At 31.0% G+C, this 13640-nt stretch overlaps 1 protein-coding gene across 1 annotated transcript; it reads left to right on the top strand.

The window, feature by feature from the left end:
- Nucleotides 1–2376: 2376 nt before the first annotated feature.
- On the top strand, nt 2377–4452 carry LOC115713946 (ethylene-responsive transcription factor RAP2-4). Its single transcript, XM_030642432.2, has one exon. The coding sequence runs from the start codon at nt 2996–2998 to the stop codon at nt 4115–4117; it is 1122 nt and encodes a 373-aa protein (XP_030498292.2). The 5' UTR covers nt 2377–2995; the 3' UTR covers nt 4118–4452.
- The last annotated feature ends 9188 nt before the right edge of the window (nt 4453–13640 follow it).

A 13640-nucleotide genomic window follows, 5' to 3' on the forward strand; every position in this document is an offset into this window, starting at 1 on the left:
TTTTTATTATTTTGTTTCTAGGTTTGAAACTGGTTTTCATACTTATATTTTGTTTTAGATTATTGTTGTGCATTGTGTGTTGTTTTGTTTATATTTATGAGTATTGTTTTTTGTGTTTTTTTTCTCTATTTGGTTGATTGATAAAATTGGTTTTAATTATTTTCATTGTATATTATTTTTGTTTTGTTTTCATAATCTTTATTATTGTTGTGTAACGAAACTAATTCCTTGATGAAGAAACCACTTTCTTGGTGATTTTTCCAGTGATTTTGCTGGCGACAATGCCAATTCTGACGACTTTTTCAACGCCGACAGTAACTCCAGCGATTTTTCGACACTGACAACTATTTCGGTGACTTTTCTGGCACGGACATCAAACTCCAGAATAGTCGTCGAAATTGGCATTGTCGCCGGTAAAATTACCAGAAGAATCACCAAGAAACCAGTTTCTTCATCAAGAAACCAGTTTCTTAGTGATTTTTCTTGTGATTTTTCTGGCGACAATGTTAATTCTGACGAACTTTTTTGGCGCCGGCAGCAACTCTGACGACTTTTTCGGCACCGGCAGCTACTCTGACAATTTTTCCTGTGCAGACAATAAACTCCGGTGACTTTTCCAGCACGAATGACAACTCTGGCGGTCACTATAGTATCATTTGTTTTATTTTTTTAAAAAATAAATATGAAAAGAATTTTAATATTTTTTATGGTAATTCAATTTCAATTAAGTTTTTATTTTTTATTTTTTACAAATTTTAAATTTAGATTTTCTTTTAATATTTTATATGGTTTTTTCTTTAAAAAAAACCATATTTTTAATTTGATTGGCAGGATAATACTATATTTAGTGATATTACTTTTTATGACATATTTATTATAACCTTAATAAGTTTTTCCATATTTTAAAGTAACCCAAAAATAAATTTATTTTCCCCAACCTCTTTCTTTAGAGCATATTGTTCTCAAATGTAATTTTCATCTAAAAATGTTTTATGTAAAAAAACATTTACGTGTTTTTTGAAAAGAAAAATAAAATTAATTTATTTTATCACTTTCTTTCATAATTTTGTTTTTACATTACTTTTTGTCTTATAGTTTTTTCTCACTTCCTTTTGTTCACTCCACTTTTTTTTTTTACATTTTTATTGTTTAGTCTTATTACTTTCTCTATAGAATACTTTTCAATTAGTATTATCCTAAATAATTACTAAATAAATTTAACTATAAATATAATTTTAAAAATATTAAATCATCAAATTTTGATCTAATAACGAATAATAAAAGAGAAATTTGAATTTTATACTTAGTTTAACTACTTAATTAAAAAAATATCAAAACACATCTCTTTTTACACTAGATCAAAAATATCAAAAACATCTCTTTTATTCAAAAAAACATTTCTTTTTACACATATCAAAAATTAAATTAAATATCTTTATATGAATTTAAAAGATTTTTTTTTTCAGCTAAACCATCTCAATTATTATTTCACTTACATTTAATTTTTTAAATTCAAATTTTAGTTTAAATTATTAAAATTACTGAATTGTTACAAATTTAATGTATTATCTATTTTTTAAAGTTGACAGACAATATAAATTGCTTATATGTATACTCTTGTACACGTGACACATTTATATTGGTACAATAATATTATTATTTAAAAATTATAAAAAAATTATTTTAAAATTTATAATATTTTATTTTTTATTTTTATAATTTGATTTAGTTTTAAAATAAATTTTAAAATAATAAAATTATGTGTATCAATATAAATGTCTAGCATATATACGAGTGTACACATAAATAATCTATTGTGATAGTTAATTAGTTAAATAATACCCTAAATTTACTATTATTTTAATAAATTAAAAGATTTTATGGCTAAAATTTAAACTTAAAAAGTTAAATATAAATAAAATGATTTAGAAAAAAAAAATTCAAAATAAATAAAATTCTTCAAAAATATTAAATAAAACAAATTCTTAATCGGATAGGAACATCAAAGTTTTGGTTTTTAGCTATTATGATTAGAAACGAAAAACACAAAAAAGTCAGTGCCCACTGTCCACTAGATTTGTGATCAATATCATAATGAGGTGGCAGAGAACATTACACAGAAAACGACAATAAACGGCAATAAACTTCCATAAGTTTGATAAACGGTAGCTACAGGTAGTCAACCAAATCACTAACCAATCACGCATAAACACGTGCAGCATAACGGCTCTTTTAACAGACGTCTGCTAGTTACTAAGTACAATGAATACGTGCGTGGCGTCTCGTGATTGGGTAGGCCCACATCGGATAGAGGTATCTTTGAAGTTGGAGTATTTTATTTAATAATTTTTAATTATGGTGGAAAACGTAGTTAGACGGAGGAAAATTCCAATGTTAAATCTATGGGCGAGAGACTCGAGCGTTATATAAACCAGAGAAGGAAACCACATATACAGCAAGAGAGATTGAAAACAAAGAACAATATTCAAAGTGAGAATTCACCTAAAATTGAGTGTTAAACAGAAAAGCTCTCCAATTTTTCATTCAAGTTAATTATTTTTCCTTTAAATTTCTCCCTCTCCCCTTTACTTCCCGCTTCTTTGTATCCCTTTCTGTCTTTCAAAGTTGTGATTTAGTGGTTTTTTTGTTTTTGGGGTTCAAAAGTGTCTGCAAACTGAAGAAAATCAAACCCAGAAGGGTTGTTTTGGAAGCCAGGTGATTCAGAATAGAGATCTTGTTTTTTTTTTTTTTTTTTTGGATCAATCAAAAGGTTATTTTTTATACCTGTGGTTGGTCTCTAATCTTAGGAGTACAACTTTTTAGTTCTTATTGTGCAAAAAACTTTTGTTTTTAATCTGAATTTTTCTTGGTTTTGTGTACAAACAAAAAAAACAAAAAAAAAAATAAACTTCCTGTTCTTTAATTTTGGTAAGAAACAGGTTTCTGTCTTATAATTTCTTCTGTGATTTATACTTATCTTTTTATTATTGGAGCCATGGCAGCAGCTATAGATTTTTACAGTAGTAGCAGCAGCAGCAGCAGCCAAGCACCAGTTTTCTCAGATCCTTTTAGAGAAGAGCTCATGATAGCACTTGTGCCTTTTATGAAAAGTGCTTCACCAGCAGCTTCTCCCTCTACTTCTTATACTTCTTCTTCTTCTCCTCCTTCATCTTCTTTTTCTTCTTACCCTTCTTGCTCTTATTCTCCACTCTCCTCAACCCAATCAAACTATTTCCCTGAAACCCAAGACTTCTCCAACCAGGTGTGCTTTCAGCCACAGACCGGATCATTAGGCCTTAACCAGCTCACTCAATCTCAGATTCTCCAAATCCAAGCCCAAATTTATTTCCAACAACAACAACAACAAAAACAAAAACAACAAATGGCAGCCATGGCTAAGGCCTCAATCAATAGCCAGTGGCAGAGCCAAAACCCCCAAACCCTTAGCTATCTCAGCCCAAAAGCCATCCCCATGAAACACGTTGGTACTCCCCCAAAAGCTAACAAGCTCTACAGGGGAGTTAGACAGAGGCATTGGGGGAAATGGGTTGCCGAGATAAGACTCCCTAAGAACCGAACTCGCCTCTGGCTTGGTACCTTTGACACAGCCGAGGAAGCTGCTTTGGCTTATGATAAAGCAGCTTATAAGCTCAGGGGAGAGTTTGCTCGTCTCAATTTCCCTCATCTCCGCCATGAAGGAGCCCATGTTACCGGCGCTTTTGGCGAGTACAAGCCTCTGCATTCTTCCGTTGATGCGAAGCTTCAAGCCATTTGCCAAAGCTTGGCTAATAATAATAATAACAATTCGCAGAAACAAGTGAGTTCTGGCGAGTCCTGTTCGGAGGCAGAGGAGAAACCGACAATAATAGTACCAGTAGCTCCAATGGAGTCGAATTTGGTCTCTGATAATTCATCGACAGGTGAACCGAAAGCCGAGTTAGAAGGCTCTTCGTCATCGTTGTCTTCGCCTTTGTCTGATGAGTCTTCAGCAGGGTCATCTTCACCGGAGTCTGATATAACATTCTTGGATTTTACCTCCGATTCTCAATGGGATGACACACAGAATTTTGATCTGGGCAAGTACCCTTCTGTGGAGATTGATTGGGATTCTATTTAATCAAGTCCTTTTAATTATTGTCTCCAAGTTTATGTAGTGTCAGTCTAATTTAGTATTTGCAAGTTAACTAGGCTGAGTTTGATGTAAGTAGTAGTAATAGTACCAGCAGCAGCAGCTTCTGCCATGGAATTTTTAACATTGCAGAGGTGTAGCTCAGTCTGTTTAGTTAAGTTTATTATTATGTTGTAAAATGTGTACAGATGATTTCTCCATCAAGGTCAGCTGGTCATTTTTTTTTCCTTGCTGATCCATGGAATGGAGTTTATCTCTGGTTGTGAGTGTTTGTTTTTATTTAACCTTAATGTAATTAAGCAATATTTCACTTTTTTATCTTATACATATAAGCTTTTTGTGTATTTCACATAACTACAACCAGAGACATAAAAGAGAATAATATAAAGCTGAAATTTATTAAATTTTATGGATCCACTCATCACCGTATGGGTAAAAAATCTGATCAAAATATCTAGAACATGCCCCTTTAGTTTTTCTCTGTAGAATCTGTAACTAAATTATGTTCCAGTTGTGTCTGGGTTGTATAGGTGTTATGTCTGGTATTTATACTGATTATACTGATTATAATTGTCCAACTTAGGAAATGATTTATTAGTTGGTTGACCAAGTTGGTTACAATTATCTTTTCTGGATTAGTTTTGAGTTGATTATATATAGAATTTTCTTATTCTATTACAACTATTATCTCAGATTGTAGAGCTTGGATTCATTTTCTTTGAGATCGAATGTTTTCTTTTCTTTTTCTGTTCGTTTTCTCTTGGTGTGTATCTTCTTTCAGGAACTCCATTGATGGTGATTTGACGTTCTAAAGCAAGATCAAATTTAGGTGTGAATCGTTGAAGGGAGTTTAGCTTAGTCTTAGCTACACAGATTCGAATGGAGTTGAATCTTGATTTGTTGAATTTCAACAAGAACATAATAGAATCTTGTGTATGACCAATGGTTTTGCTTTTGGGTATTTCTTTTTAAATGAATGTATTTTTGTAGTTATAGTAGTAATTGAAAAATACATTTTTAATTCAGTGAAAGTTATTTCTTAGGGGACCAAAGATTAGTCATTTGGAATGTGTTTCCAATAAGTGAACCTTGTAAATCTTAGTTTTTATATAACTATTAAACCGTAGCAATATGTAACTATATGTGATTATGTAGCTATAGGTAAACCGATTAAAAAGGATTGCACATCTAAATTAATTTATCTTACTTGATGTTACAAAAAGAAAAAAAGAAATTATGCTATGGAAACAGTCTATGTGGTAACAAAAGAAAAAAAAAAACAATAATGTTAGCCTCATATACGTGTATTTTGTATTGTTTGGTTTATTTGATGATTAGAAATTGAGTATTATTAGTAAAAGAAATAGATTTCTTTTTTGTTTTGATATTTAAAAGAGTTGCTCACACAATTTTTCTTATTATAATGGTGTACTTTATAACTATTTTTATAGTTATTCAAGTTTGTTTGTAAATTTTCAAAAAATCTGATTAATTTATAATATTAAAAATAAAGTTTAAATATTTTATTGTACGTGTATCTAATTTACAAATAATCTTATATAATTACAGTATACAGACTATTGTTTTTTACGTAGAAACAAATATCATTTTACTAAAACACCCCTTTAATAATGTAATATTGAAGGAGTGTACTACTGAAAATTAGATCAATTCTTTTCTACTTCAATGAGTGGGTTAAGATATTGGGTTCGTTCACATGCAAGTTAATTCGGATCTAAAATTGAATATTAATCATTCATGAAATAGTTGTTTAAGCAGATTGAGTGGAGGAGAATGAATAGGAAACGTGGTCTAGTGCCACTTAGAAGACGACCAAAATGAATGGCGTTGATTGAGGGAATTGCCATGTTACTCATAAACCAAAACATTATACAATATCCTCGTATTTAAAATAATAAAAAAAAAATTATCAAAAAATAAAATAAAATAAAAAAATTAAAATTAAATGCATCTGTAGATTGTTCTGATCTGAGTTATCAACATGAAGCGTGCTAAGTTCGTTGACATTAATTTCAAAAAATAATATAGATTTGCTTTGGAATTGTATATTAAAGTTCTTTTGACTAGTACTTTATATATATTAATGGGAAATTCTATAATGCACCCCCTTAAAAGGGGTATATCGATACATCTCTATCTGTTTTAGTATCCGAAATAATTTTTTAGTCAAATTTTTTTTTCATGGTCATGTAAATTATGGTTATTTAAGACATCCTGCAAAATTTTAAGAAATTCGGAAAAGTTTAACACGCTGAAAATTACGTTCAGGCAGTGTGTTGCACGCGTGACTATTTTATTTTATACGCGTGTAAAATAGACTGTTTGAACATTATTTTCCATACTGTAAATTATTCTGAATTTCTCAAAATTTTGTAGGATATCTTAAATAGCTATAACGTACATGGATATGAAAAAAAATTAGACTAAAAAATTTTTTTAGATACCGAAACAAGTAGAGGGTACATCAGTACATCCCTTTTAAGGGGGTGCATTGTAGAATCACCCTATATTATTTATTAGAGAATTTTATTGTAGGTGTCTTCTTTTTTTTTTCTTAAGCTTTTTATATTACATTTTTTAATTACAAACTTGATATTCGATTCCACTCCACACACCTCAATATCTTCTATCCGACTAGTTCAAATTGTTAAATTTTAGATTTTTTTTATTTATTTTTATACTTTAAAATAGTCTTTTTTTTTTTTTTACGTAAATTTCACACAGAAACTCCTATAGCAACTAACGAAGCAACTTAAATTGCAATCAAAATTCACGTAGCAACCTACATAGAAACTACAGGAGCGACCCAAACCGTAAATCTAAAAAAAAAAGTTAAAATATAGTGTATAGGATAATTCTCCTAAATTTTATTGTAGGTGTCGATAATAGGATTTTGAATTCTAATATCGTCATATGAAAAACAAATCATAATTTTTTCTATTATGAATAGAGAGAAATTTTATTGAAATCAGAGATCGAGATCAGAGTGGATGATGACTGGTGATAAAAACACGAAATACTTTCATAACAAAGTATTGGGGAGGAAGAAGAAAAATGTTATTATTGAGACTATATATGACGGAAACTTGCCAAAAGTTGTGTGTTGAGGAAGAGATTGTTGGTGAAGTGAAGTAGAATTTTACATATATTTTTCAAACAGCCAACTCGACAAATGAGCAAGTCCATCGTAGTACAAAGGTTGTTAATTTGTATATTAATTTGGTAGCTGATAATGAGCGTCTTATGGCACCATTCACTCAGGATATTCACCAGGCTGTTACGGCCATTGGTGCCACTAAAGCTTCAAGACTAGACGAATATCATGCTTATTTTTTCTAAAGATTTTGGGATATTGTGGGTGAGAGGGTAAGCCAAGCATGCCTTGTAATCTTAAATGACAGTGCTTCGGTGTGACAGTTTAATAAGTCAAATGTGGTGTTGAAACTAAAAGTACAAAAATCAAGATTGGTTAAAGAGTATTAACCTATTGCCTTGTGTAATGTATAAAATTGTTTCAAAATTTTATCACTAAGGATGAAAAGTATTCTTGACCCCCTCATCTCATCTTTTCAAAGTGCATTTGTCCCAAGGCGTTCAATACATGATAACATTATGTTAGTTTTGAGCTACTTCATTCATTGTTTAAAAGAAATAATAGAAAAATGGGATTTATGGTACTCAAGCTTGACATGAGTAAGCATATGACCAGGTGGAATGGTGGTTCTTAGCCAGTATGATGCGATAGTTTAGCTTTGCTGAGGACTGGGTGAGGGTTATTATGGATTGTGTGACGATCTCGGAGTACACTTTTTTAATCAATGACCGTCCGGGTGATTCTAACATGAAGGTTACGACAGGGATGTCATTTATCTCCTTATTTATTCCTCTTTTGTGCAAAATCAATGTCTTCGTTGTTCTCTCTCGCAGAGGCCAGATTTGAACTAATGGGGTTTAGGTGTTCTAGATCGGGACCGCGTGATACTCACTTATTCTTTGTGGACAGTAGCCTTGTGTTTGGTAGAGCTAATAGAGGTGATACTGAAACTATAAAGTGTATCTTTCCAACTTATAAGGCTACCTCTAGTTAAAAGATTAACTTTAAGAAGTCTGCTATCATTTTTAGTCCAAATGTGCAACAGGTTGGATCAGGATGGGGTTCTGAGAGTGTTGGGGTTGACATCAATGACTACTCATGACAAGTACTTGGGATTACCAACGGTGATTGGTAGAAACAAACAACGGGTGTTTGAGGGGATCTGTAAAAAGGTTAGGAAGCGTGTGCGGGGATGGAAGCAGAATATTTTTTTTCAGTCGGTGGGAGAGAAGTACTTATCAAATCTATTCTTCAAGCTATTCTAACTTATAGGATGAGTGTCTTCAAGCTTCTGGCAAAAACTTGTGAAAAATTAAAGTCAATTGTAAGACAATTCTAGTGGAGTTCATGTGGCGATCAAAGGAAGATTCCTTGGGTAAAATGGAAAATAGTATGTCAGCCTAAGGCAATGGGCGAGCTTGGTTTTTGGGATTTTCAACTTTTTAATCAAGCCCTTTTGGCTAAACAAGTATGGAGATTATTTTTATATCCAAATTTTGCCTGCTCGAATTTTAAAACATAAATATTTTCCAAATTGCTCTATCCTTGAGGCCACTGAAAAAGATGGTTCATCTTATCTTTGGTCGAGTTTAATTTGGGGAATGAATTTACTAAAATGTGGGCTTTGGAGGTCCATTGGAGATGGAACACAAGTTAGGACTTTCAAGGACCTATGGCTCCCGCGTCTGAGGTTTTTTTTAGCCAATCATGAGGAAGATTAATAATGTTGTCGGGGAGTGAATTTATCCTTCCATCTAGTGCTTGGGATGTGAGGAAGCTTCAACGGGTTTTTGCCAATGGATGTGAACATATTTTATCTATTCCATTAACGAGGCATGATGTAGAAGATGGTTGGTGCTGACACTATGATAGGGACGGGGTTTATAATGTCAAGAGTAGCTACTCATTAGCGTGGTCGCTCTAGGTTGAGGAGAGAGTCACAGATTCATCCTGGTTAACTCATTGGTGAAGTGGAGTGTGGAATCTTAATATGCCATCAAAGGTGAAAGTTTTTGTTTGGCATATGTTCTATTTGGCTTTACCAGTAGCAACACAACTTATCTCTTAGAAAGTTTAGGTACCTCTTTGTTGTTCACGATGCAGAGAAGAATCTAAAACACCTGAGCATGCCTTATTTTCCTGTTCTGGTTTGATTCCAATGTGGCATCGGTTAAGGGTGTGGTCGGTGCTCCATTGATGTGTATATGGACCAATGTAGGAAATTCTCCTATTTCTCTTTGACAGGCTATCCCGTGAGGTTTTCGAATTAATGATGAAAACCCTTTGGTGGTTGTGGTATGATAAAAACTCGGTATTATTTGGCAACAAGCAGTTAAGATTGGATTTTTTTTTTTTCAGCATTTAGCCCATAACTATCTGTCGGAGTTTAAGGAGTGTGGCCAGGGAGGCCTTCATTTAGGAGTGATTCTTGCAAACCCAGTTGTAAATCGACCTACTCGATGGATGCCACCTCTTCTTGAGTCCTTTGCTCTAGTGACAGATGCTTCGGTGTTTCCAGGGAGGGGCTTTGTTGGATTGTGGGAGTAATACGGGATGCAGCAGTTGTGGTTTGGTTGGCGTGGTCACCAGGTGTGTTAGGTGATTTTTCTACTAATGTTGCAGAGCTGCTTGCCATTCGTTTGGTTTTGACTCTTGTGCATCAATTTAGTTTTAGTATATCCATTATTAATAGTGATTTTACCGTAACAATTGGCTAGATTAATAAGCTTTACATTAATTTTAGTTTTTAGTTTATTTTATAAGATATCTATTCTTTATTAGCTGCTGTTGGTGGATGTTCTTACAGCGCCATTCTGCGATCAGCAAATGGTGTTGCCCACACATTGACAACCTCTATTACTAGTTTAGGAGATTGTATTTGGATAGATACATGTTCATAGTTTTTGAGTTCTTCTCTAACAATAGATTTATCTTAATAAATTATATTTTTATTCAAAAAAATATATATATAGACATGCTTGCCAATAGGGACGAAAATAGCTCTCTAACTATTGAATTGTAATATAAATAGAAAAATACTAAGATACACCTCAAGGTATCAAATGAATGTCATATCTTAATTAATGTAATTTATTATTGAGTTCCACATATTTTTATTAAATAAAAATAAAAATATATTTAACTACTCACACACCTAGGGGTGGGCATCATCCAATCCAATCTAATTGAACCGAACCGATCCAATCCAATCCAATTACAAAAAGTTGGATATCCAATTACAATTGGATTGGATTGGATGCTAAAAGTTGGATTCTAATTGGATTGGATCGGTTATTGGATGTCAATCTCAAAATCCAATTAAAAACCGATCCAATCCAATTACATTTATACATATTAAAAAATTATTTATATAATAAAAAATATTAAAAAATATAATAAATATTTATTAGATTTTTTTGTATGTTAAATTTATAACACTTGATTGTTTAGTGTATTTTTTTCATGATGTTTTGTTCTATTTTATTACTTAGAAATGTCATTGTTTTAATTATTTAAAACTTTTAGCTACAATACACTTGTAAGAATAGTATATTTATGAAGTATTAAACTTAAATAAAAAGTGATACTTAGTTTTTTACGTATTTTTCTTTATATTTTTAAGCTAATATTGAAATTTATGTGTGTAATTGGATATCCAATTAAAAAACCGATCCAATCCAATTAGTAATTGGATTGGATTGGATTGGATTTTGAGGTCTAATTGGATTGGATCGGATGATGATTTTCCAAATCCAATTACTAATTGGATTGGATCGGATGAGGAAAAAAAGGTTGGATTGGATCGGATGCCCACCCCTACACACACCACATTGATTAGTGTTGGTCACCAACCCATAAACTTAAGTCATTTAAGCCCTCACTTAATTATATTTATATATATATATATATATATATATATAAAAATAAACTTAACTCAACCACATTGATTAGTCTCGGTGATATATTTTAAGAAACTGATGTTGTAATGTAAAAATTTGATGTAAAATAAAAAAGTATGATTTTAATAATATATTTTAAATATAAAGTAGGGAAGTTGAGGAGAGTTCTTGATTACTCTATATTTTATTTCAACTATTCTATATATTATTACTCAAATCTAATTTGTAAAATTACAAATTAGTTAAATACTTTAATTATAATTTTTAAGAAAGAAGCTCATTCCAGTTATCCTAAAAATTCAAGAATAATTAAAATACACTAAAAGGAATTGATGAAAATGTATCATTATGCTAGATATTTTCTACATAACCAGAGTTAAAAAAAAAAAAAAAAAAAAAAAAGAAAAAAAGGGGAAAAGAGAGAGATGAGACTTGAGAAATATATATATAGGGAGATGATTTTGTCCCGTAATGTATTTTCACGTGATATATTACGTAGTATATTAGATAAATCTCAAGATATATTAGATGGGTCTCAGAATACGTTACCATTTTTTAACTGTAACTTCAGCCCTCAGATCAAATAACTTCCCACCTATAACGACTACTGTACGTCATGGAATACAATACGTAAAATTACATTACGGAACAAAATCTTGTCCCTATATATATATTTTATATATAAAAGGTCACGACTTTAACAGCTTCTACACTTTCTTATCCGCATGCATAAGTGACCGAATGGAAAAAGACAAAAGCCATGCATGGGTGGCTGCAGTGTGAATTAGGCCACTTTGATTCTTCAATATTCATACAAATTCATGAACCCCATTCCCATCTTATTCCCTTCTCCTCTGATTCAGATAAGGAATTTGGATTGGAGGCCACCCCCACCCCCACCCACCGCCACCCATTCAACACCAAAGTAATAAATTTATAAAAATATGTAAAAAAAAAAAAAACACAAAAGATATATATATATATATATTAATCATCTTCAATATTATTCTTATTCTTTCTTCTCATGACAACGCAATAAGCAGTGTTCACATTCCCCAAAATCAAATAAATACCAAGAAAATGAAAAATGAGGCCTACTAAGTTAAAATCTATCTGGAGGAATCCTCATAAAAAGTTAAATTGTCGTGATATATTCACCATATAATTTATTGTTAGTTTTTAAAGATTCTTCGTCACAGATATAGAATTTTTATTTTGTGGGATTTTAATTATTTATCATAAAAAAATATTTTTACTTATATTATAATTACTATTACTATATTTATTTAATTTTGTGAAAATTTTTCTATTATTTCAATCATAATTATTAAATTAAAAAAAATTACGTTTAAATTTTTAAAAGATAATAATTTTTATTGGTGGAAACTATAACCCCACATATTAATGAGTGGATAGTGACATGTCATAATGAAAAAGACAAGAAATATACAATGGTGTTATAACCTATTTACTAGTGTCTTGTGTTTACATTAGATCGAAAAATAACTAATTTTTATGGAAAGATAACCTGGCTAGATAGTAGAATTTCTGAAGTATAGCATTGTAAATTGGCATAAACTCAAAAGAATATAAATAGGGTAAATACTTGACTTTTATCCATATTTAGTGCCTTCTCTTTTTTGATAATGGTCAATTGGCATCCTCTTTTTATAAAGATAAATGCTAAAGAAAGACTAAGTAATACTTTCAAAGATCCTCTCACAATAATATTGCTATTAGTCTAACTAAATATCGAGTCTTATATAGTTTAATGTAATAATTTTTAAAGAAAGTATCGCTAGCCAATCACAAAACAACGTTTAGAAAATGTTAAGCATTATTGATACCTAATAGCGATTCTCTTTTTATTTTTTCTATAATAAACTAATAAAGGCAGCATTTTACGTTTATACCCTATAAAGGAAAAATAAACATAAATAGAAAACAAAAATATGTATTTAAAAAAGTACCGGCCTAACAAAAAAACGGAGGAAACTCCTCCTTCTTCGTGAGCTAGCCGAAACAACCCAATGCACCAAATCTCCACTGTTTTCTTTCAAAAACCAAGGAAATCAGCTCAAATCAAGATGTAGATCTCAAGGAAAAAGGAAAAAAAAAAAAAAACAGAGATATCAACCTCCATTGCTGTAAAAAAAATGCAAAAACAACCTACAAACAAAAACTTAAAGCATACGAAGGAGAGAATTTGAAGAGAAGGAGATCGAAAAAACTTTGAATCTTACCATAAACGAATAAGAAAAAAAAATTCAAGGTACAAAAATATGAAAACATAAACATCATCTAAGCTTCTAGAAAAAAAAATCAGAAAGCAACCACAAAACAACATTTTAAAAACACCCAACATAACAGCCTAAAAGATTAACAACTGGGAAAAAACATATTAACGACAATCTGCAAAACATGAAATTACTAAAAAAATTGTTCACTGTGAAATAAAATTAAACAACACTAAAACTACTAAAATTAAATATTAAAA

Source organism: Cannabis sativa, chromosome 4 (genome assembly GCF_029168945.1).
Source record: "Cannabis sativa cultivar Pink pepper isolate KNU-18-1 chromosome 4, ASM2916894v1, whole genome shotgun sequence".
In the NCBI taxonomy this organism is placed as follows: Eukaryota; Viridiplantae; Streptophyta; class Magnoliopsida; order Rosales; family Cannabaceae; genus Cannabis; species Cannabis sativa.